At 44.4% G+C, this 25,544-nt stretch overlaps 1 protein-coding gene across 1 annotated transcript in view; it reads left to right on the top strand.

Annotated features, from left to right (window-relative positions):
- Window positions 1-25,544, top strand: part of EPHA8 (EPH receptor A8) — a 1,186,163-nt gene that overhangs the window by 1,114,780 nt on the left and 45,839 nt on the right. The window contains exon 12 of the mRNA XM_086920110.1: window positions 7,153-7,214. Coding sequence (XP_086776236.1) covers window positions 7,153-7,214 — 62 coding nt within the window. The remainder of the gene's footprint in view (window positions 1-7,152; window positions 7,215-25,544) is intronic.

Here is a 25,544-nt window from a genome sequence, read left to right as displayed (position 1 = left end):
GCTTAGCTGTGACTGGACAGCCCATCACTAGCAGGGTGGGCGGGAGGGGCTAGGCCCAGTCTCCCTTACACCCGAATAGGCTGTGTCCTGTCTCCACACTAAGGGCTGCATACCCCCTGTAGTTAGTCTGGAGACAGGGCAGGGAAGGCAAACATCTGTGCACTTCAAAGACATGCCTCTTTAAGCTTTTCTCCATTTCAAGGACACAACAGTGTATAAAAGAAGTAAGCCTGGACAGAGTTCAATGAGTTTTATTCTGCGAAACTGTGTGAAGTGCCAGAAAAACTCCACTGCAAGAGTTTGTCTCACACTGTAAAATTAGCGCTAACTGCACCTTGCATCATGCTAGAGGGTGCCGCTGCTCTCTGCCGCTTGAGAAGACATTCTACTCGAGCGCCAGCTTCCTCGTTGCAAATGGGCAATTTTTAAACGCGAGCGGTCGTGACCGCTGCGACCGCCTGCGATGAGAAATATCTCAAGTAAGAGGTATAGCGTGTTATTTTTTCTCGCAAGCGCTCGCCAGATTACTGTTATCGAGCCGCTCGAGAAAAAGACTCCGTCCCGTGTCCCTTCACAGAGTTTTCAGAACTCCGCACTCCTCACAGAGCGCGGAGTGGGCAAAACTCTGCCGGCAGAGCGGAATACTTTGCCCACCCCTAAAACGAAGAACCTCAGAGACAAAATCTTCAGTACATTTGCAGACCTGTGGATACTCTACCCGGAAGAAGGACTGCTATGCTGCTGCAAGGACTGCCACTCTGCTGGACTGCTGCTCTAAAGGAACTGCTGCCCTGCTGTGCTGACCGTCTGCCCTCTTGCTTGGGGAAGAAGAAGTGGACCTGCAACTTGATCTAGAATCCAGGACCCCAGAGTGATCAAAATGCTAGTCTGCTGGCCTCATGACCTGAGCCTTAGGGACATAAAAGGATCCCCAACAGCTCTTGGACACATCTTCGACAAGTTCCTGACCCTAAAATGGTTCCTCACAGTTCCTGGACCCTTGTTGCAGCTCTCAAGCTCTTGGAATAAAGCTTTTAGGCTCTTCGCAAATGTGAATGGGCCTGTTTGCACCAGAACTGTGCCGCTCATTCTGAAAATAAGTTCGAGACACCGCCAGCCCGCCAATTTGTACAGTTGCATCAACCGCCAATGTGTAGCCCCAGCCCACCCGACCGTGATGCTCTGCATGCTCTTTGTACCACGCCAACCACTGCTTATGATGCTTACCTTGCTCCTGGCAACTCTCTAAAATGTGAACAGGAGTCTTGACACAAACCGTGAGAAGGTAAAACTTCAGCAGGACTAATCTGGGACTGTATTCAACATGCCTTTCATCACGGTCAGCATGTATTTTTGAATTCGATCTGATCCAGCACGACCAGATGTCTGCGATTAACGTTTTTTTGCTTCTAGGCATTATATTGCAGTTTATTATTTAAAATGTAATAACTCCGGTTCTATTGATTAGATTTTGTAATTTTAGTCTTGTTTTCTTTACTTATGTTACTTTTTCCCCATGTCTGTAACCTGGTGGGGGATCTTTTTGTGTGGGGTTTCATTGTTCTACTGTTTGAAGTGTTACACAAAAACTTTACACATTACCTCTAAGTTAAGCCTGACTGCTCTGTGCCAAGCTACCGGGAAGGGGTGAGCACAGATTAATTTGGATTTTGCGGGTGCCCTTACTCTGACTAGGATTGTGGTCACTGCTTGAGCATGGCTCAAATTCCAGTCAACCAGTAACCAATCTTTCACATCAATAATCTAATTTCACTATCAAATCAGATTTGGAAAATGAGTGAAATATAAAAAGCAACGTGTTCTCGGTCAATGAATAGGCTGGAAAAATTATTATGGGAGCCAATCGAAAAAACAAAAAATCAAAAGGAAAAGAATGTCTATTTTGCTCACATAATAATACCTTCAGCCAAATCCTAACTCTTAATGTATCCCTAATCAAGTATTTACTCCTACAACCTCTGAAGCCGACCAGGAGCATAACAAAATGAAATAAAGAGCATAAAATGTGGCACAGTACATTTTTTGTCTATTCATTTTCAGCATTAATTTCATGACTTCATCTCTAATATTAATGTTTCTGTTCCTAGCAGCAATTCAAAGCATCTTTTGAAATAACATTGTTCAGTTGATGAACAGTTTGACTAAAAAATCAGTCTTGACAGCTTCCCCTGTCTCAATTATTTGTGCTATGGGGCCATTTAGGTGTTACTGGAAGTATTCTGTTTATGTCTGTCCAACCAAGAGATCCGATTTAATTAATTTAGGATCATCATCACAGTCTTTTCATGCTGTTCTTCATTTTAGTGGTAGCCTTTTTTTCACTGCCTCTCTTTAACTGCCCAGTGTGTAGCATAATAACCTGTGACGAATGAACCTAATTGGGTGATCATACTCTATAATTTAAGTCTTAGGTTTACTAAAGAAAATTAAAGGCTTTTTTCCATTTTCATTAAGTCAATACAATATTCCCATGATTAAATTTCAATTTTCGAACACGTGGAAAGATTTATTTGCAACTGATTATATATTTTTTTATTATACTTTTTGCACCAACTGAGCAGGCTGATATGTAGTACGTGCACTGCGCAGTCATTCTGAATGTTTTTTCACTGGGCAGGTGATGCAAATGTCGGTGCAACCAATGTAGTCTTGCTCTTTATTTAAAGAATTGTAGCCGCTTAGATTACATGCTCAATGAGCTAGGGTATATTTTAAAGTATCTATCTCTACTGGGGTTCTTTTTCCAAGCAGCTTCCTTGATTGCCAGCTCCAAAGTTTATCCTAAATATATTGGACCACATTCACAATATATTTACAAGTAAATGTTAAAGTTACACTTGAGTGTTCATTTTATGAGGACGGCTCCCCTTTTTGCATTCACAAAGTTAGATTTAGACACATGAAAGGAGCTACTCACACAAGGATTTTCATGTAAGTAGATATTTTGATGTCTACTCACAGGGGTGGGGAGTGGCTAGGGCTGGAATATCCTTGATGTAGTGCACGTAAACAGGCCTAGAACGTTTGTCATTATTCACAATCTCTCTTTTTGTTTATTTACCATCTTGAAAAATTTGAATTTTATTCTGACAAGTGCAGGAAGAAATTCCGTTTCCAGGGTGGGAAGGTGATCCGCACACCCCAAAATTGAAAGTCCAGCAGGGGTATAGATAAGGGCCTGAAATATGAACCCACGACTTTGTATTTCAGAAATTGCAAACATTGATGAATCGCAATTTCCAATTTGCAAAACATTTTGGTCAAAGCATATTTACTTCCAAATAGCAATTTCTTTGGACTTACAATATTTTAATACTGATTTCAAATTTCCAAATTAGTATGCAACCCAATTTTGGATTTGTTAGTAGTAAATTATAAATCTTAGTCACAAGTAGTGAATGTTGCTTAGGCAGTGACCAATGCCATCACTCACCCAGGTAGTCAGCCACAAACAGTTCTGTAGATGCAAGGTGTGAAGTAGAGGTGCATATACCCAAATTTGCTGCATTATCAAAACAGATGATTAAGAAATGCTAGAAAAGGAGCCTTATGAGGAGTGTTTTGTTGGTGATTTTTATGTAGTACTGTTTTCTCTGATGAAGACCTAGCTGATTGTGTCAAACTGCAAAGGGTAAGCTAAGGAATCCTCAGGAATTTACTTGCTAAGCAATACATTGTTTTGACTTTGAGGGAGAACAGCCTTGGCTCATATCAGGGCGGCTCCTCCGCAATGGCGGAGGAGCGTCGCCCTACTGCCTGGCTCAGAGCCAGCAAATGCCAAGTAAAACGATGTTCTTGCATTGTTTTATTTTGCATTTGCCGGCTCTTAGCCAGCGATGTTGGGAGGGGCGGGTCCGGGGCATGGGCAGGGGGAGGAGGAGTGCTATGCGCACTCCACTGCCTAAGTGCTCATGTGTATTTGGCCGGCCGTCTTAGGCTGACCAAAACACACATGCACACTTAGGTTTTCTCCTGCCCAGCTGCATTGAGCAGCCAGGTTGGAGAAACCCCACAGACTCCCTGATCTGAGCAGGGCATCTTTCCTGTCTGCTCAGACCAATCCACGCGCTACAGAGCATTGACAGGGAGTTGTTCCCAGGGGCTGCTGGGACCAGGCAGGAATAGGAGAGGCAGCGCGACGTGACACTAAAGGTGGCCAGTGGCAAAAGGAAAGTTTTTAATGTATATATTGTATTTCTAAACCCCCGACGCCCCTTTGCGCAAAGCCTCCCACGCTACCATGCCCGCCTCACAACCCTTTGTTTATGGTGGCGGCCACTGCTTATTTCCTGTATAGTTTGTCAATCTACATGCCTGTACCATCTAATACAACTGTTAGAAAAATCAAAAATTTGATAGGGGTATAACTATGCTAAGCTTATAAAAGCAAATCTCATCTTGCTATCGTCGAGTTTTGCCACACATGTATTTAGGGACTGACAAATCACATCCAGAATAACGAATGAAAAATCTCTAAATTCCATATAAGATTCATAGATAAGAAGTCAAACATAATCCTGCTCTCCCCACCTGCTGCATATGTTTGTTGCTAGGACATTCTGTCATCTATAAAATAATTTCTAAAAGAATACATTAAAACTGGAGAATTATAGTTGTGTGTAAAGGGGAAAAAGCAAATCACTTATTCTAGGACAATGGTACTGCTTCCAAACCATCATGATGTCTTTCAAATTCAACTGCCTCTAAATCAATGCCAAACATCTGTCTGGGAAGTAATCCCTCAGGGGATTTATAATACAGAATTTGCACTGTTTTGGAAGTTAATGGTTTATTTATTCATGGGCCTTCCTTAAAATATCTCTAGAACTTGCAAAAGAGCGTGACAAAGAGTCTCATTCCCGGATCTAAGGCCACAAGTCAGGATGAAAATAGAAAAGGGAATTGTTTTCCCCAGCCCAGTCATTTCTGCCTGGAGCATCTGTCAATTATCCGTCCACCAGTTAAAGAGAGCCCAAATGTGACCCTAATGTGTGGGTTGTCCTTAACCCAAACTTTAATGATGTACATAAATTCCTGGACTTCTGCCACACTAATGCACACACACACTGTATACTGCACACATTTAGACATGCAATTCTAAATTGTGTTGTGTCTGTCCTGTCACAGTCAGTTAATATTACTGAATTAGCATTAGCACATAGAGGTGGCCAGGGGCGTCCCCATATTTGTACTGGGACTCCCAGAAGTGAAAAAGTCAAGTTCAACCACCACACTTGCTGCCCGCCTACACACCTTCCACCTGTCAACAGTGGACCATTCGTTTTAGACAAAGGTCGCTGCCTGATGACATGCCAAGCTAATCCCCAAAAAGGCTTCCATATCGAGTCTCATAGTGCTATGCTGACATGTCACTTTTTTGTTACTTCTGGTAGTTCACTCATAATTCGGCTTTTTCAGTGAGAAGCCTTCATGGATGATTCCATGAATTGTGACCCTCATGATGTGTGGTCATCCATGGAATTCAAGTCCTGCCTCTTTTAGAATTGCCTTTTCTCGGGCCCCAGTATTTTCGGGAGTGTGGTAACAATGGGAAATGTAAGACTTCCGGAAATAAAATGTGCATGTAGATTTTGGCTGTTTACAGCAGCCAAAATCTCTATTTGACTCACACACAACTTGTAATTCCTATGAACCCAGTAGCCTCTGTTAATAGGCCAGTCAAATTGAATGGGCATTTCATAATGAGGGCCAAAATGTCTTATGCAGTCCATATATAGGCTTCTCACCCCTGACGACTGGAACTCATTGGCGATGCAGAGTGAGAAGTTATTTATTCTGCAGGAGGCAGATGTTGGACGTAACTTGGAAGCTAGTTCATATCTAGAACATCCATCGAGAAGTTTCACCAAAAATGACATCCATCGGTCATAAACCATGCACCCCTTACTTAGTAGGGCATCATTGATTCAAGAATCCCAAAGACATAGTTTTCCAGAACTTCTGTCAAAGTAATGAGCTAGTATAGCTGGGTCTGCTGTCATAAATGTATTTCTGTATTACTACCCAGCAAATAGAAATGCACTTGAATTAATGTCCAGTGAATGCAAACAGTACCATAGTTTTAATTAATTTGGTAAAAAGTGCATCTTAAGACCAAAAAAGATAAGTACTGGTGTTTCTAAGAACGAACCTAACTGGAAAGCAAAGAAGTACTTTAGATAGCAAAGCTGGGGGATGGTAGGGTAGGAATAATGGCTAAAGGGAGGGGGTACTTTGAAATTGTGTACTAGAATAGTGTGGAGTGGGAGGGGCCTCTCCTATATGGAGTCAGGAGGCCTTAGTTCCTTTGTCGGTCCTTTTCAGCATTTCAAAGAAATGACATACGTCATGGCACTGGTTATTTCACCGCAATGAAACATTCACTACATTATGAGGCCTTGAAGATGTAGTGGCAGAAGAAGAAGGGGAAGAAAAAGATAAAAAGTATACACTAATGCCACCTAGGGAACCAAGTATACCAATACACAATGAGCATCTTATTTTTTTGTCACTGCCAGATGATTACACCTCAATGGTCCTCATTTTAAATATTGCAGAAGGATGAGACACAAAGTGGCCTCACTAGTCTGGAAACTTTCGGGTTGGTCAGCGATCTCTGCTGTGGATCACGCGTAAAGAAAATTAGGCCAAGATTTAGTAATATTTTACATCGAAAATACGTCACTTTTTTGACGCAGCCCTATGGTAAATGTATATCTGAGTTTGATACACAAAGCCTTATTTATGTGGCTTTGTGTAGCTTAGTAAGAAATAAGTAACACAAGGTAGTACATGTGTAGGGGAGGCATTTCCATATGTCCACCTATGGATTTTTGACGCAAATCCAGATTTACTAAAGACAGTAAACCTGGTCTGAACCTAAACCAGAGGCTGGCGTAACAAAGTCAAATATCTTCATTTCTGCTCGTTACAGACTAGTTGGGCAGGCCATATAGTAGCAAATGCAAGCCATAGAATATAGATATCTATTGATTTGTTTCTCCAGCTTTATGGTTCTACCCATGTTGTTGCCTTTCCCTACATCAAGAGGGACTTGCCACAGTAGAAGTCTTGTAACCTACGCATGATATAAAAAAACTAATATATTACCAAATGTTTTGTGTGTTTTAGGTAAACTGGTAATGATTGTTACTGAGTACATGGAAAATGGGTCTATGGACACCTTCCTCAAGGTAAACACAAATCTCTTTTTGTTAAAAATGAATGTTAGATATTGGTACCTTTTGTCTGCTCTCAGGCTGTACATGGTTGAAAATAAAACAGTTTTCTATCACTATTGCTCTACCCTGATTGAGTGATTGATTGATTGAGTGATTGATTGGTTGATTGATTGATTTCAATATTTCTTGAACGCTAATATCCACTTGACAGGGCATCTTGAAACTGAGGGAAAACATGAGAAAACAAGGTAGGAGGTAGAGTTAGCAAACTCAGAGAAAAAGAACTTTCCTTAAATGTAAATTACCATTGATGAACTCAACAATGAGAGATACATTTTTCTTTGATTTAAGTCCTAAATAAGAGAGAATATCCCTATGATAGAACCTTTTAATATTTAGAACGTTGAGAAGAAACTGGGCAATCGGACAAAGGTCCCTGAGGGGGCGATAGGAAGAAAAAAATTACGCAGAATTGATTTCTCATAGGCGGCACCGTGCATCAAGCAATGAAGGGCAAGATGTACAAAATATTTTTGTGGTCGTAAACAGCCCGATTTGCAGAATCGGGACATTTGCGACCAGAAAAATGCTTTTTTAAATGTTCAAAATGTGATTTGGTAACTTGTTGCTGAATCGCATTATGCATTTGCGATTCGGTATTTGGAAGGTACGTGTTTAGGGTGTTCCATCCAAATTCCAAATTGGTATGGTATGTGTTACTGTTTTGCAACCAAATTCCAGTTGCAAAATGGCAGTACTTTAACACTATTTTAAAAGTGGTGGTAACACATTCACAAATGGGAAGGGGTTCCCTATCGACCCCATCCCCTTTGAGAATGTTGAAAAAATATTTTTTAAATTCAGGCAGTGGTCCCACAGACCACTGCCTACCCTTAAAATATTAATCTTAAGTATTTAAAATGTTTCTTCCTAAATGCATCCCTGTATGCCTTTAAGGAAAACGGGCTGCATTAAAAAATATATATTGCCTGATTTAAAAGCATTCACAGACATAGTGATCTGCTGACCCCAGCAGACCACCATCTCTGTGATGGCTGCGATTCCTAAAGGGTCGCAAATTGTGACCGACCTCATTAATATACATGAGATAGGTCTATTGGCAACCCCCTAGGAATCACTAATCCAACTCAAAAAGGTTTCATACATGAGGAATACTGATTTCCTAATTGCGATTCGTACTTAATTGAAATTATGAAAGCGGTATTCCTACTGCTAGTATATCTGGCCCTTAATTACTTATTTCAATGTACCTTCTTTTTTCACTTTAAAATCACTTATGGGGATCTCATTTGTATGCATAATAAGCTAATACTATCTTGAATATGTTATAGAAATATTTCCAATCATTCCTTCACTTTAACTTGTGGAGTGGTTACATTTATGCTCACTCCAGGACGTTGGTGGGCCACCTTTTTAGTGGGCTACCTTTTTAGGTCTACCTGGTCAATGCATTCGTCAGAGGGAACTATAGAGTTTTCAATATGCAGAGGGTCGCCTTTACTTTAGCCCTTTCCAGTCATTAGCTTGTTTTAATCAGTCTCCTCTAGCTGATTTTTGACTTTGTCAATCACATCTTGAATCTGACAATCTGTCAAGGCATGCCTCACCTCATGCACTTGGCAATTTGAGGTAGCATTCCACATCCTATGAAGTGTTTCCAATCCAGATATGAGTTGCATTATTTTAATCATGTCACTATTTAGTGAATGCAGATACTATCTTGGAAAGAAATAATGCTATGTGGAAAAAACAATATTACTAATATAAAACAATTATTTTATTTACACTAAGACCTCACAAATAAGATTTAGCATTTAGACACTTTTCATGATGAACTTTGCCAATACTTTAATCCGGCTTCTGCCTCATTCCTTAGGTTAAATAAGAAAGTTTCTTTAAAATATGTTTTTTTTCTATTTACTGTAAGTGCCAATGCGGTGCATCCTTTAGGTCATCTGTGTGGGTGCGCTCCTGTGGTCTTTCTTCTACATTGCTGACGTCATACAATGATAATTCTCAATATGAGAACAAATGGCTGATATCTTTAAATGGAGCTTTCCACTGAAGGTAATAGTAATCGTATGAAGTCACTGATTTTCAACATAACTCAAGTTGTTAACCATTTTTTTCAGTATATGTACTTTCATCCATCTTTTGAAATGCATATTGTGGATCATGAGTGTGAGAAAGTGCATGGCCATTCATTGTGGAAGAGTTGTCGCGCAGCGGCCAGGGTACCTGACTCGGGTTCACAGTTCGATCTCTGGTGCCAGCAGCAGGTTAGCAGTCAGCAGGTTAGCCCAGCACCATGTGACTCTGGGCGAAAGCTCACTTAATCTTCCCAATGACTCCCAGCGCTAGGACACCTCTCCGGAGGTAGAAGTGTGCTTTACAAATGCTGGGTATTTATTGCTGGTGTTTATACGCTTCACAGTGTGGCATTGCTGCTCAGGGTCCAGTATATGCTCTCTGACTCCCTAAAGCATGTAGAAATTGGCTAATTCCTGTTTAACCTATTTAACTCTTCTATACGGCCATTGTATATGGTGTAGGGACTACATTAATTCCATCTAAAAGTAAAAACCACCTGTGGACTGAACTACCTATTACAACCTCCACTACAGGAGCAGGGACAGCATGGCTTCAGACCTACACTGTGTAGCCTGACAGTGGCCGTTTGAACTCTGCTGCATAGACCTATCTGTCAAAAATCACCCTTTTAACAGAAAGGAAAAAATATATATTAAATAAGCTACTGCTAATCACACCTCACTGTCCACAGGCAAGGGTGCATGATATTTAAGAATGGAACAAGTATGATATGAGAATGACATGTGTTCCCACTGTGACTAGACAGAGAATTTGTTGCTGGTCAGCTGTAACTGGCATATAGGAAATGTCAAAGGGTAGATTGTATACTTACTTCAGTCTATAACATTTGACCTGTACCAGTCACAGGCTCCATTCAAAAACATATTGTTATATGTAATAAAAATCCAATCTATCAATGAAGTAGAATTAAAAAAAAATATATAGAAAATTTTACTTTTAGAAAGTTATCTTTACTGTGCCTGGAGCTGCTGAAGGCTAATTTGCATTAGCTCTCCAGCAACTTGCCTGGCTGTACTTAGCCATAATGCAGTGTGAAAACTACTTCCACAGCAGAAAGAATGGCCTGGGCACTTCAGTAACTTGAAAGGTGATTGCAAATGTGTGTAAAGGAACGTGAGGAAGCAGTCTTTGTGTCGATGATGAGGTTGGCACTAACTCAGTGGAAGGGAAGCTATGCTTGTAAATGTTTTAAAGTAGACACAGGGGAAGAGACTGCACATTTTCCTGCCCATACCCCTGAGTGGGCACACTAGCTCTGCATAAATGGAGAGTGATTGTCCCCACTTGGACTCTGGAAATCTGGTGCACTGTGGTGTTGCTTCCAGTAAAGGAAACAGGAGCTGCTGAAAAAGTCGGTAGGGTTTCTCCTGGGAACCTTTACCCCCATTGGTTACGAAAGAGCCAAAAGTCACACCCAGCCACCAGCTGGTGTCAGGCATAAATGTGGAAGCCCAATGCATGATCCTTGGAAACCTCTATAGACCTGTAGAAGAAAGGAAGGACTGCACCAGCTGTTTGAGACCTGTGAGGAGACCTGAAGGGTTAGACCTGCTTCCACTTGTACCTTGGACAAACAAGTGGACTTCAAAGGTCAGTTGGCTGACCTCCTGTGTAGCTCAATGGACACAAAAAGCGGCAAGACGCCTTTTCCTAAAGTGTCCTGCTGACCATAGCAACTAGAACTGGACTGGAACCTGCTGTTGGCCTCTTACTGACTAAGTGCCCCCCCCCCCTTGAGGTCAAGGGGCCTTAGAAGTGTGAACATGTGGTTTTGTCTGGGCACTCATAGAAACTACAAAAACTTTTTAAAATCTTACCTCCAGTGCTCCTGAGCCTCAGTGCGAGCCACCAGTAAATGCTTCTGACCCACAGTTCCACAGCATCAGATAGAATTTCAACATTGTCCCACTCAAATACCCCATCAGCTCTGAAAATTGACCAAGGCCCCTTCTGTGTTGTTACTCTAACATTTTTAGTGAGAAATTTACAAAGCTCCAGAACACCAACGCGACCATTTTGCTCCAGACATCCAGTCTTCAGGTCCACTACAGTGACTGCCTTTTCGTGCAAGATTTTTTATTCTCAAAAAGTCACAAGCCCTATTTTGCAAAAAAGTCTTACAAGAAGTTTTATGTTTTTCTTCCAAAAGTGCCAAATTTCCTTTCTGAAATACAACTTAGAAACGTTTACAAACTGTTTGACTTCCAGGCATTCAACGGGACTAATCCACTCCGTATATGCAACCGGAGCTCCATGGTAGTTTGCCATTGTTGGATTTTTGTTGATTTGGTGTCCATTTGTTTCTCAAACTTTGTAATTTGCAGTGGGATTTTTATTGTTTTGTGTCTCTTGCTTTTAACAGTTTTGGTACTGATAAATGCTTTACACGTTTTCTCTAAGGTAAATCTCTGCTCTGCCATTGCTGTTAGGGGTTCAATCAATCAATCATCACATTTATATAGCGCGCTACTCACCCAGAGGGTCTCAAGGCGCTGGGGGGGTCCGCTACTGCTCGAACAGCCAGGTCTTGAGTTGCTTCCTGAAGGTGAGGTGGTCCTGGGTCAGGCGGAGGTGGGTGGGGAGGGAGTTCCATGTCTTGGCGGCGAGATAGGAGAAGGACCGTCCCCCTGTGGTGGCTCTTCGGATGCGGGGGACGGCGGCGAGGGCGTGGCTGGTCGATCGAAGCTGGCGTTTGGGAGCGTAGAAGTTGAGGCGGCTGTTGAGGTATCCTGGGCTTTGGTTGTGTAGGGCTTTGTGTGCGTGGGTGAGGAGACGGAAGGTGATTCTCTTGCTGACCGGGAGCCAGTGCAGGTCTCTCAGGTGTCCGGAGATGTGGCTGCGACGGGGGATATCCAGGATGAGTCGCGCTGAGGCGTTCTGGATCCGCTGGAGTCGCTTTTGGAGTTTGGCGGTGGTTCCGGCGTAGAGTGAGTTGCCGTAGTCCAGATGGCTGGTGACGAGGGCCTGGGTGACCGTCTTCCTGGTCTCGGTGGGGATCCACCGGAAGATCTTACGAAGCATGCGCAGTATGTTGAAGCACGACGAGGAGACGGCGTTGACTTGTCTGGTCATGGAGAGGGAGGAGTCCAGGATGAAGCCCAGGTTGCGTGCGTGGCCTGTTGGTTTGGGTGCGCTGTTTAGGGCGGGGGGCCACCAGGAGTCGTCCCACGTGGCGGGTGAGGATCCCAGGATGAGGACTTCCGTCTTGTCTGAGTTCAGTTTCAGGCGGCTGTTCTTCATCCATTCGGCTACCTCTTTCATTCTTCGTGAAGGTTGGCTCTGGCGGTGGCGGGGTCGTTGGTGAGGGAGAGGATCAGCTGGGTGTCGTCGGCGTAGGAGATGATGTTGAGGTTGTGCTGGCGTGCGATGTCTGCGAGGGGGATCATGTAGACGTTGAAGAGGGTTGGACTGAGCGAGGAGCCTTGAGGGACGCCGCAGATGACTTCGGTGGCTTCAGATCTGAACGGAGGGAGACGGACTCTCTGTGTCCTTCCGGCGAGGAAGGAGATGATCCACTCCAGTGCCTTCTCCTGGACTCCGACGTTGCTGAGGCGTTGTACTAGGGTACGGTGGCAGACAGTGTCGAAGGCCGCGGAGAGGTCGAGTAGGATGAGGGCCGCTGTTTCTCCGTTGTCGAGAAGCGCTCGGATATCATCGGTGGCTGCGATCAGGGCGGTCTCGGTGCTGTGGTTGGCTCGGAAGCCAGACTGCGAGGGGTCGAGGGATCCGTTCGTTTCGAGGAAGGCGGCCAGTTGCTTGTTGACGGTCTTCTCAATGACTTTTGCTGGAAACGGGAGCAGCGAGATGGGGCGGTAGTTCTTGAGGTCGGTCGGGTCGGCCGATGGCTTCTTGAGTAGGGCGCTGAGTTTGGCGTGCTTCCAGCTCTCCGGGAAGGTGGCGGTGTCGAAGGAGGTGTTGATGATGTCCCGCAGGTGGGGTGCGATGACATCATCGGCCTTATTGAAGAATTGGTGAGGGCAGGGGTCAGTCGGAGATCCGGAGTGGATGGAGTTCATCGTGCGGACGGTGTCTTCGGTGCTGATCGGAGTCCAGGCGCGGAGGGTGGTGGTGGGGGGCGGTGGTTCGGTCGTGGCGTTCGTCGGTAGAGAGCTGAAGCTGTTGTGTATGTCCGCGATCTTGTTGTGGAAGTAGGAGTCGAGGGAGTTGCAGAGGTCTTGCGAAGGGGTGATGTCGTTGTTTCCGGCGTTGGGGTTGGAGAGCTCTTTGACGATGTTGAAGAGTTCCTTGCTGTTGTGTGCGTTGTTGTCCAGTCGTTCCTTGAATGCAGTTTTCTTGGTGGCGTGGATGAGTTGGTGGTGTTTTCGGGTGGCGAGCTTGAGGGCAGTCATGTTGTCCGGTGTTGGGTCTCTGCACCAGGTTCTCTCGAGGGCTCGGCAGTTCTTCTTGGAGCTCTTGAGTTCGTCGGTGAACCATGGGGCTTTCTTGCTACCGGGTCTGCTGGGCGGGGTCCTCAGGGGGGCGAGCTCGTCTGCGCAGTTGCTGATCCACTTCGTGAGGTTGGTGGCCGCCTGGCTAGGGTTCGTTGTGCTGGTGGGAGGGTTCATGTTCAGGGAGGTCGTGAGCTGGTCGGCTGTGATCTTGTTCCAGCTCCTGCGTGCAACCTGTAGCTGGTGGTGGTGGATCGTGGTCGTACCGAAGCTGAAGTGGACGCAGCTGTGGTCCGTCCAGTGGAGTCCGGTGGCGTGGCTGAAGGCGATGTCCATGCTGGATGAGAAGATGGGGTCGAGTGTGTGTCCGGCGTAGTGGGTGGGGGTGGTCACCAGTTGCTTGAATCCCAGGTTGGCGAGGTTGTCCAGCAGGGTGGTGGTGTTGCGGTCGTTGTTGTTCTCCAGGTGGAAGTTGAGGTCCCCTAGGAGGATGTAGTCAGCGGAGCAGAGGGCGTGCGGGCTGATGAAGTCGGCGATGTCTTCGCTGAATTGTGTGCGTTGTCCCGGGGGTCTGTAGATGAGGGTGCCTCTGAGGGTGGTCTTGGGGTTGATGTGGACCTGGAAGTGAAGGTGTTCGGCGGTTGTTAGGGTGTCGTCGGTGTTGGTCGTGATGCGGATGGTGTTCCTGTGGAAGATGGCGATGCCTCCTCCGGTGTGGTTGATACGGTCCTTTCGGATAATCTTGTAGCCGTCTGGGATGGTGATGGCGATGTCGGGCGCTGAAGAGGCGTTCATCCAGGTTTCCGTGAGGAAGGCGACGTCTGGTGACGTAGTGTCGAGCAGGTTCCAGAGCTCGACGGCGTGTCTGTGGACGGAGCGGGTGTTGAGCAGGATGCATTTCAGGTGGCTGCTGCTGTTGCTCGTCGAGGTCTTGAGCGCTGGGTTAAGCTAAGGTTTAAATTATTGGATTTCCCGAATAGGTCAGTGGCTTTATTACTTAAGGTGGACTATCAATCACTCTAATTAAGAATTCACTTTCATACCATCATTTGTTCATTTCCTAAATCCTAAATTGCATGTGGTGGAAGTTAACAAGCAAAATTATGATTAATTATTCTTTCAAAAACTATATTGCAGCAAAAGCTGAAATCACGCTAATACTTAATACTAATTAGGAATGTATTTTTCTTCTAAGAATGAAAAATAAATATTTCGAGTTGTGCAAAGTATTCTGGTTATGTGGATATAGTATAGGGATTGTGGGTCTGTAGGTATACTATAAAGGTCTTGCCTGCACATTTCCACAAAAAAAGTATTTCCGAAGTGTGGTTTCATACAAATTAGTTTATCTGAGCTTATTAAGCTTTCAATAATGAAAGTTACATTATTTAAGGGCTTACTGAAAGTAAGGCAGAATGTAGTTGTTTTGTCAGGGCAGCACAAGGATTTGCTCAGCAGCAGGTGGCAGACTACAGTTCGCCATATTTAGAGATCACCATCCTTCTGACAGAGATCCCTATATCTTCGGAGGAGCCACTGCAACAGCAGCTTCTCTGCAGGTACCAGAGCTTTGCTTAGAGGCTGCCATATTTAATGAGGCCGCTCTGCAAAGTATTTTGTTTTTCAAAAACAAACTCCAAGCAAAAGCAGGAGATTGTTTTTGAAAAACAAAAGAATAAATGTTCCTGACAGGCTGGGAGTATTCTCACAACATGGGCAGGTAATTTTTCTGCTTTCCTCTTTGGGACCAACATAATAGTCCTGGCAGTCCTGAACAGGAAAAAAAGTACATTGTAAAGTCCACCTTAAGTCTGGCAGATGATCTGAGATACTGAGGCAAATAAATGCTCATTGTCTGGGGCCTTCTGACTGAGAGCTCCACTAGGCCTGGGCAGTGAACTCAGCTCCGTTAGCAGAGTTTGCAGAGTTTTCCACGCTCAGCGGAATTTTTTCTCGCTCCTGCTCACCAACGTTAAGTTGGCGAGTGAGGAAAATCCTACACTAGACCACCTCCGAGCAAGATTTCTCAACGCAGGCAGTCACGATGGATGTGACCACTCGCATTAAGAAACCATCCGTATGCGTTGAGGAAGCTGCCGTTCGAGTAGAAAATCTACTCAAGTGGCAGAAAGAAGCAACACACACCGCCTCTTGCGGAACTCCATGTAGCGTGGCAGAGTTTTTTGGTCCGCTAATTCCACACAGGCCTAGTCTCCACCAGCAGAGAACCCTGTCTGCTAAGCGCCAAATAAGCCCCTTAATAATAAAAGATGTATTGTTTTTCCTTTATTCTTTGTGATGGACTGGGTTCTAACCTGCTTTTATCTCTTTTATTTTAGACCACCCTGTTTTTGCTGTTAGTGAGTGTCCATAACTGAATCTCATTCACCAATGTTTTCTATAAATTGTCTTTGAGTGCTAACCATCTGTGCCCACATAATAAGATATGGTTCACTGTTATGCAGGTGAAATCGGAGACTCTGCTCTGGTTACACCTGAGCATGTGTGTGAAAATTAGCGTGTACACATGTGCGGGCTCTGTTATTTGGATTACTGTCTTTCTGCCCCCTCCCCTGGAGGCAGATAGGGCATTAGCCCCCGATGAGCCCCCGGGGGGCAGAAAGCATACAAGGCACCAGGGATTTTTTTTTTTATATATTTAGGGATGAAGGCTGCCCAAAATGGGCATGCCAATGCCCCCACCCCCCAAAGAAAATCTGCAGGCTTTCGGCCCTCTGGAGGCAGATGGGGCAATACCCCCTGATCTTCCCTCCCGGGGAGGGCAGGAGGCCCACTAGGCACCAGGAATTGTTTATTTTTTTTATATGTCGGGGCTGCCCAAAATGGCCATGCCAATGCACCTACCCCCCCCCCCCCCAAAAAAAAAATGGACACAGCCTTTTTACCTAGTCTACTACGCCCCAGGGATTTTTTTTCAATACGTAGGGATGGGGGCTGCCGAGAATGGGCATGCAAATGCCCCCACTGCCAAAAAAGGCTGTCTGTAACCCCCCCCCCCCCCCTCCCCCCCCCCCAAAAGGCAGATCGGGACAATAGCTCCCTATCTGCTCCCTGTGGGCGGGCAGAAAGCTGACTAGGCACCAGGGATATGTTTATGGGCATGCCAGTGAGAAGCCCATAGGCAAGGTTTGCTTCCTATTTTTAGGCACACATTCTGGCTGTTTCAGTGATATTTCTAGAAACCAGGGATAGTTTGTGTATGTGTAAACTGGAGTGTTACTGACGTTCTGCATGTAGTGACCTTTGGCTGGAATGTTGCTGGAAGTGAGTGTGGACCTGCCTTTGGCTAATGATGTGGGTGGACTCGTGCTTGATGACGGTCTGTGTAGATTGGCGCTTGCCTGGTGGTGTGAGTGGAGTGGAGCTTGGCTGGCGGTGTACTTCGACTGGTGCTTGGCTGTCTGTGTGCATGGATGGTGCTTGGCTGCAGGTCCAGACTGGCTGTAGCAAGCACCAGACGTTTCACCTGTGGGCCAGAGGGGCGGGGGCTGTTTTTTTGGCCCAGTGCTACCCACTGGGAGGGGGGGGTTTGTCACTGGGGTCTTGTTTTGCAGCAGTGCTGCAATATCAGGCCCCAGTAACACAAGCAGTGCTTTTTACTAGCACACTCCCAGGGCCGGTTGAGCAGCAATCTGCCAGGGCTGGTTGCTGTTCCCAGTCTAGCCCTGCTTGGCTCGCTGTGTGTGGGGATGGTGCTTGGCTGACAAAGTGTGGTGGTATCTCACTTGTGTGGGTGTCCAATGCAGAATTGGCTAAAAACATATATATATTTTTAAATGTAGCTGTGCTATACCCTTCAAATAAAAAAAAGCTTTATTTCGATATACACAGTAATATCATAAAAGCATACATTTTTAAAAAACATACATTGTTAAAAACAGATATAAGTCACAAGATGTTAGTGCGATTCCATTTTAGAAGGATCAAACATTTTAGGAAGAACAGGGGTATTATCAAAAAAGTGACTAGTGCATTTTTATAAAAACAAGAGTTAAGAATAAAAACGGTCTTTAAAATACTTTGCATTTAAAAAGTTTCTAAAATAAGTAAATACATTTAATATATTACATTGAGTTCCTAAACTTTACCAAAAGTTTCAGAAATTTAGCTAGGGAGTGTACCACTTCCATATTTTCCAGCCGTTGTAGTCTAAGGAAAGCATTTCTCAAGACCGGAGGTCCCACTCCTTAAGAATTGGTTTAAGTAGGATCTTTCTTGGAACCTGATAAAATTTACAGAATAAAATACAATGCAAATTAGTTTGGGGAGCGAGGTCATCACAGGGGCAGGGCGGCAATTCTCTCGACCAGTCATTACAGGCTGGGAAAGTAATTAAACTATAAAAAGATCCCAATCTAAATCTTGCGAGAAGCATTCTAGTATAGCAATTATTGTCACTTGCAAGGTACAATTGCAGGCCTTGTTCCATTGTAATTTGTTGATAAGCTAACACTGATTTTGTAAGTTTTTCAGTGGACCATCTTTTATTCGCTAGGTGGTCCATAGCCAATTTACGTCGAATTTTCCTTGGCATTATTTCCACTCTAGAAGGATTCTTTAAAAACTCAGGGTGGCCAATCTCGGTCAACATCTTGCGTCGTCCGCATATAAGATGGGGACGGGGTGGCCCTGGGCTAAGGGGTAATCATTTTGAAAGCTCTTCAGGTGGTCGCCAATAGCGTTTATATAGAGGGAGAAGAGTAGGGGGGCTAAAATGCACCCCTGTCTCACCCCCCTCTTGATAGAAAATCTTGACGAGCACTCCCCTCGTTGTCCGAAGCGCAACCTTGCCCCAGCATCCCTGTATAATTCCTTGATAAAATTAAGGATTGACAGGTCCAAAGCCAGGTCCTCGAGTGTGGACCATAACTGATTGTGATCAACACAATCGAAGGCTGAACTCAAATCAATAAAAGTAATAAAAATGTTCCCTTTCTTAGCTTCAGTGTACTTAGAAATTAAAAAATATAAATTTAGGCTCTGCTCAACCGTTCCCATCCCAGGGCGAAAGCCATACTGGAAAATCGATAGAATGTTGGCATCCTCAGTCCATTGTGTGCTATACCCTTAATGCCTATGTTTTTGGACCTTCCCATTCACAGACCCTAGCACCACCCACACAAGTGAGGTATCATTTTACTCAGGAGACAGAGGGAAATACTGTGTGGTAGGACATTTGTGCGAGCATGGTTATCCCATGCAAATATATGTAGAAAATTTGATTTTTCTGCTAAATTTGAAGTTTGCATGGGTTTCTGAGTAGGTAAACTGTGGAGAATCCATCCAGGGAAACTATAGTTCCCTGGACTCCCCTGGTGTCTAGCTTTCAGAAATGTGGAGGTTGGTAGGTTTCCCTGGATGGCTGCTGAGCCCGGGGCCAAAAACCCAGGTGACCCCCTTGCAAAACCAGGTTGTTTTGTGATAGGAAATGTTGATGTCTCCACCACACTTTTTGGGCCCTTGCCTGTCGCAGGTACTTAGTCCACCCTAATGAGTGAGGTACCATTTTTATCAGGGGACCTGGGGGAACCGGGTAATTTTGTGATAGGTAATTTTGATGTCTCCACAATATGTTTTGGACCCTTCCCTGCTGCGGGCACTTGGCCGACCCACATGAGTGAGGTACCATTGTTATCGGGAGCCTTTGGGGAATGCTGGGTGGGTGGAATTTCGTGGACCCATGCAGATTCCAGAACTTTCCATCAAAGTCACCCCATCCTGGATCCCCTGGGTGTCTAGTTTTCAGAAATGTATGGGTTTGCTAGATTTCCCTAGGTGCTGGCAGAGCTAGGCTTCAAAATCTACAGCTAGGCACTTTGCAAGAACAGGGTCAGTTTTCACTGTAAAAATGCGGTTTGTCCACTTTGCCTTTTGGGCCGTTTCCTGCTGCGGGCTCTAGGCATACCCACACAAGTGAGGTGCCATTTTTATCGGAAAACTTTGGGAAATGCGAGGTGGATGGAATTTTGTGGATCCACGTAGATTCCAGAACTTTCCATCACAGAAATGTCAGGAAAATGTGTTTTCTTACAAGGTTTGATGTTTGCAAAGGATTCTGGGTAACAGAACCTGGTGAGAGCCACGCAAGGCACCCCATCCTAAATTTCTCTGGGTGTCTAGTCTTGAAAAATGTACAGGTTTGATAGGTTTTCCTAGGTGCGGCAGAGCTAGGGTTCAAAATCCACAGCTAGGCACTTTGCAAAAAAGGGTCATTTTTCTCTGTAAAAATGGGGGGCCTCATTTATGAGGTCCCTTGCGCCATCAGAATGTCACTTTTTGTGACGTTCCATGGCGCAGAAGCCTGCGTGATATTTATCAGACAGCACTAAGCCACTTTTTTGGGCTTAATACTGCCTGATAAATGTCAGTCCCTTTAACGCAGTGTTCTGCATTAAAGGGGCGTGCAATGGGTGTTGCTGGGGGCGTTCCCAGAAACATCCATGACCTTTTGACACTGCCCCAGATTTACAAGAAATCGTAAATCTGAGGCAGTGCCAAAAGCTTACACCTCCCCAGGGGAGGCGTAAGGGATGCACAACGGGGAGAAAAAACTGTATTTCTCTTTGTTTTTCCTTTTTCTATGTGTGCTGCATTCTGTAGCACACATAGAAAGAGGAAAAGACTCTTGTGATTATTTTTGTACAGAAAGGTTTTCCTTCCTGTACAAAAATAATCATCCCTGCAACGCAGGCACCCTTGCACCATGGTGTAAAGGTGCCTGTGTTGGCGCAGGCAGCCAATTGTGCGCCGGCGTATTCCTGCCCTTTTCTTTTTGGCGTAGGGAAGCACAGCAGGAAGGCCTGCGGCGCCTCCAAAACGGCTAAAACTCATAAATTTTGCCTGCGGTGTGTCCACGTTGTGTTTTGGCCCTTTTCCTGTCTCGAGCACTACGCCTACCCACACAAGTGATGTTTTATCAGGAAACTTAGAGGAACACAGAATTGTAGGACAACTGTTACTACCTATTGACGTTTTATGCATTTCTGACTTCCAAATGCAGGTCAGTGTGTAAAAATGTCAGTTTGAAAAATGGCCTTTAATTCACATGCTAGTATGGGTACCCACAATTTTGGAGATGTGCAAATAGCTGCTGTTTCTTAACTCTATATATTATATACTCGGTACACAATGAACAACCATTGCAAGATGCTGCTCAGCTATTAGCTCTGGGTTCCTGGGGTTTTTGGTGAACCTTCAAGTCTTATATATCTTCACAACCAGAAACATCCAGTGGATGTAACGTTATAATGCTTTAAAAAATCTGTGATACCTAGAAGAAGTTACAGGTGAAAACATTAGCACAAATGGCTGATTTTTTCAACTCGTTTTAAATGACTCTTTTTTTTAACTGTTAGTTTCTACAGAAAAAACTTGATGGATCTACACAAATGACCCCTTGCTGAATTTGAAATGTGCCTACTTTTCAGAAATGTATAGCTTTCTGGGATCCATTGTTGCTTTCACACCCATTTGTACCACTAACTGGAAGGTGGTTGAAAGCACAAAAGTAACACAAATAGGCTATGTCCCAGTAAAATGCCAAAACTCTTTAAAGAAATTTGGTTTTCTGACAAAAGTCTGCCTGTCACTGAAAGCTGTGAAGATGGTGATTTCAGCATCACAAACACTTTGGTGATACCATTTGCAGGGAAAACATGACGCTTGCTTCTGCTGCACTTTTACCCACATTTAAAAAAAAAACAGAAAGCACCTGGCTAATTTCTGGGTGCCTGCCAAGGGAATCCACAAACTCTGGGTACTTTTAAAATCCCATGATGTTGGAAGAAAAGTATGCAAATTTGGTGCGGATATCTAATGTGGACAAAAAGTTACAGGGGTCTAAGTGCTAACTACCCCAAATAGCCAGAGAAAAGCTTAGCACGGGAGGGGGTGGGGAGGCCTAGCAGCGAAAGGGTTAAACCATTCATTAAAAGTTGCAATTTTGACTCATCATTGTAAACCATCTTTTCCAAGTGTATTTATTCTATGGGAAAAAGTCCAAGTCCTAAGCATAGCAAATGTGTATTTATACACATACATTTATAAATACACATTCACATGGGACTCATTGGATTTGCACTTAGTTGGAATCTGTTGGACCTGTGTATCCAGGACAGGGGACACCAACCTCCCTTTCCCTCTGGGGGACAATATAGACTTCAAATGTTCCGAAGAGAGGGTTCCTTGGAACTTCTGTGGACTGGTGGTCCTGTGGAGGGTACAACTATAAGGGGATTCCCTGACTCCTTCTGGACAGACAGGTGCCATGAAAGTCAGCAGGAGGCTCTTGTACCCAAGGAGTGCAGGCAGACACTGAAACCTACTTTGAGGCCATGTGATGCTGCTGAAGGAAGACCTCCAGGATAAGGAGTTTAGTAGGATCCGAGACTGAAAGAGTGGGCCCTGGACACAGAGCAGCTCCCTCCTGCTATGGGGGGAGAGCTGGTTGCTGAAGCTGCAAAAGAAGCTGTAAAATCTGACTGAGGACCTAAAGAGGCAAGAGGGCAGGCCCTGAGCTCTCATTGAAGCATGAGCAGTTAAAAATGTCTCCCAAAACATCCACAACATTAGCTGAAACTAACACCTCTGGTGGTAGGAATGTGCCACCAGGATCAAAACACAAGAAAGTTCAATTTAAAATGGCCAAACTGAGGCAACAATACCTTGCTTTCCAAATGCTGCTCCTAAGCAGCATTCATGGACAACACCAGATTGAGGAATTCCCGAGGAGGATTGGCTTTGCCTACAAGGAGCCCATAAGACTGTGGGGCCAGGACCCTAGAGATTTAATTTACCCTGGCCTGATGCGCCTGACTGGTTGCAAACCTCCCTGTGGGAAGCCAATTGCTCTTCGGAAGAGAACAGCATGCACCTGAAAAGTCACCCCACTCCTAGTGTCCTGAAAAAGCAGAATGCCATTTGCCTTCCTCCCACATTGTAGCCAGAAGGCGGGAGCGAATAAAGTTACTGGCGTCTCCTCTGCCGGCACCAACCATTGTTCCGGGAGGAGAGCAGAGCTATCAAGGCTTGGCCCATGTGGTCTTGGGCCCCTGCACAACCTACCAGCAAAATACTTATACCCCATATGTGGGATCGGACCACCCAGCCTTAAAATAATAAGCAAAAAGGAGACTTGCTGTTAGGTTAAGGGCTACACAAGAGTAGCTGATCACCCCTAAAAGCACCATGGGAGCCTTATCTTACATTTTGGTTGTTACCCTAATTCTCCCGGATAATAGAAAACATGGTCTGGAGAGAGCTTTTTTTTTTAAAAGCATAACTTGGATCAGTTTGGGAGCTGGAACGTATAACTGAAGGTTACCACTGGGTCCTGTGTTTTAAGTAGGTTAAAGATAGAAGGCAGACTCATGCCTCACTTTTTGTTGAACGTTAAAAACGTTATTACAATGTGCATAGATAACTGTACCTCACTCTACATATTGCTTTATATCATAGAAATGTGGTTTCATTCTAAAGTTCTGCAATATTTATGTGTTTTGTTGGTGATTGTATTTTACTATTAGTACTGCACACTTCTGTTCCTAACTCAAAGTGGGCATTTCGTATTGGCGTGGGCAACTGTACACTTTTGCTGTAAACTTCACATGGGCATGACGTATCATCGTGTAGGATTGGTACCTTGTGTGTAAACAAGATGGTGGCATCTAGTAATGGTGTATGATATTTAATCATTGTGCTGACTAAACTGGGACCTCTAGTAAATGTCCCTGCTACTAATTAGTCTATTACAGTCAGATCTGTTGGCTTTGGCAGTGTCTTTTTTTAGATCATTTTTAAACTTCACTTAGGAATATTTACTGTTGATTCTGAGTCCATTTACTTGACTTTGATCCAAGTCATCTTTCAAGTAGTTTATTTCGGAATATTTCGATTATTCCATTTCATTTGATAAAGATTTTCAGTACTTCCTTCATATGATCTTGCAAATATTGTCATTCATTGTATCGTTTGTCTAGTCTAGGTATAGCATAGACTGGGGGCCTCATTTATGAAAAGTGACGCATCGCTGCGTGAAAACAGCGATGCGTCACTTTTCACTGCACACTCCTTGCGACACCAATGATGCGTCATATTTAATGTATGACGCATCATGTCGCAAGGACTTACAGATACGTCAGTATTTCTGACGCATCTGTAAGCGCAAAAGTGACGCATTGCTGCAGTGTGTCACAAAAGTGACGCAACTCCAGCAATGCGTCCTTTCACATGGGGAAAGCACCATGTGAAAGGGTTTGCGTCAGTCTTACGCCTGCTGTGAGGCAGGCGCAAGATTTTGACGCAACAGCATCCTAAAAGTGACGCAGTGAAATCTCATAGATTTCACTGCGTCGCTATTACGAGGCTTTTTGCGGGGGAACGCCCCCTCTGTATACATTATACCTGACGCAGGTATAATGTGGCGCAGGGGTTTAAAAAGTGACGCATCTACCTAGATGCGTCACTTTTTAAATATGGCGCAACAAGGTGCATTTTGTACGCCGCTGGTGCGTCACAAAAAGTGACGCACCGGCGGCGCAAAACTGACGCAAGGCCTCATAAATAAGGGCCCAGGACTTTAGGGTGGTATATATTTTTGAAAACCCTCTTTGAGTGGGCAAGTCCATGGATGGCTCACGATTCCGCTTTCAAATAGGTAAGGTTTCTAGTGAAAACAATTCTTTTTAAAATTCCTGTTTCAAACTTTGGCTTATCTGCATCAGTTTTCAAAGGAGCTGAAAGGTGCTATTTACAATGTTCAGCTAAAAAGAACGCAGGTTGCTGGGAATGTATTTATTATGACAGCACCTGATGAGCAGTGAACATTGAGTACACTGGATGGCATGCTTGTAGAATACAAATGAGTTTGCTATGCTCAGAGAACAAAGAGACTAACTTGAGAGGTTGAACGCATGTTACAAGGTTTCATTTGCTTGTGCTCTGTAGATGCAATCCCTACAAAGGCTTGCAAATTCATTGCTATCCATTCAGATTTGTGAATTAAACCAGCTGTGTTCATCCGTATGAATAAAGGCAGAGCGGATGAGCCTGCCTATCATGCTCCAGAAAACAATATAGGGAAGAATATCTGCTGCAAGAAAATATCATAATAAATAGTGAGATGTGGGCAGATATTTAGATGCATTAAAGTATCAATGTTGATGGGTGAATGGAGAGGCAGGATCACAAAAGTGGATGAGCGATGCAGCATATGGTGTTGTTTCTCTCTCCCCCTGTGCTGCACACTTGGCTGTCTTGCGCCAACACACATACCCTTGCACCATGATACTAGCATGTGTGTGTGATGTCAGTATAGGTTAGGTACTGGTAGGGTACACATCCAGTACAAGAAACTATGCTTAGACACAGTTTGACACTTTTCCCACCTGACATGTGTACTGTAGAATGCAGCACACGTGCTAAGTACTGCACGCTTGCAAAGTTGGAAACATTTTGCGAACGAAAAGAAAGTTTCCTCATGCTTAGTGACTGGCTCGAGGTGGTGTCAATTTGTGGTGTATATCCCACCCTACCAATGTTAGTAGATAAGGATTTGGATCTAGACCCGTGGTGGTTGCAAGTGAACGTCTGTATAGCACCCATGGAATGCCCCCTTGATGCAGAGTATTACAAAGTAGTGCTAGATCTCCCCCAGCTGCATCTCCTCATGTTCTAGTCTTGGAAAATGTCCCAGAGTTGAGGAAGGGTCAGATGGAAACAACGGAGAAGCTCATGCCAAACCATTAGGTTGACTGAAGAGGCACGTGAGAAGGGTTGGTTGCATTAATAGACATATCATCAT

The sequence above is a fragment of the Lissotriton vulgaris genome, chromosome 5 (genome assembly GCF_964263255.1).
Source record: "Lissotriton vulgaris chromosome 5, aLisVul1.2, whole genome shotgun sequence".
Classification (NCBI taxonomy): Eukaryota; Metazoa; Chordata; class Amphibia; order Caudata; family Salamandridae; genus Lissotriton; species Lissotriton vulgaris.
The sequence above is the reverse complement of the archived record's forward strand: the minus strand, read 5'-3'. Positions and strand labels throughout refer to the sequence as shown.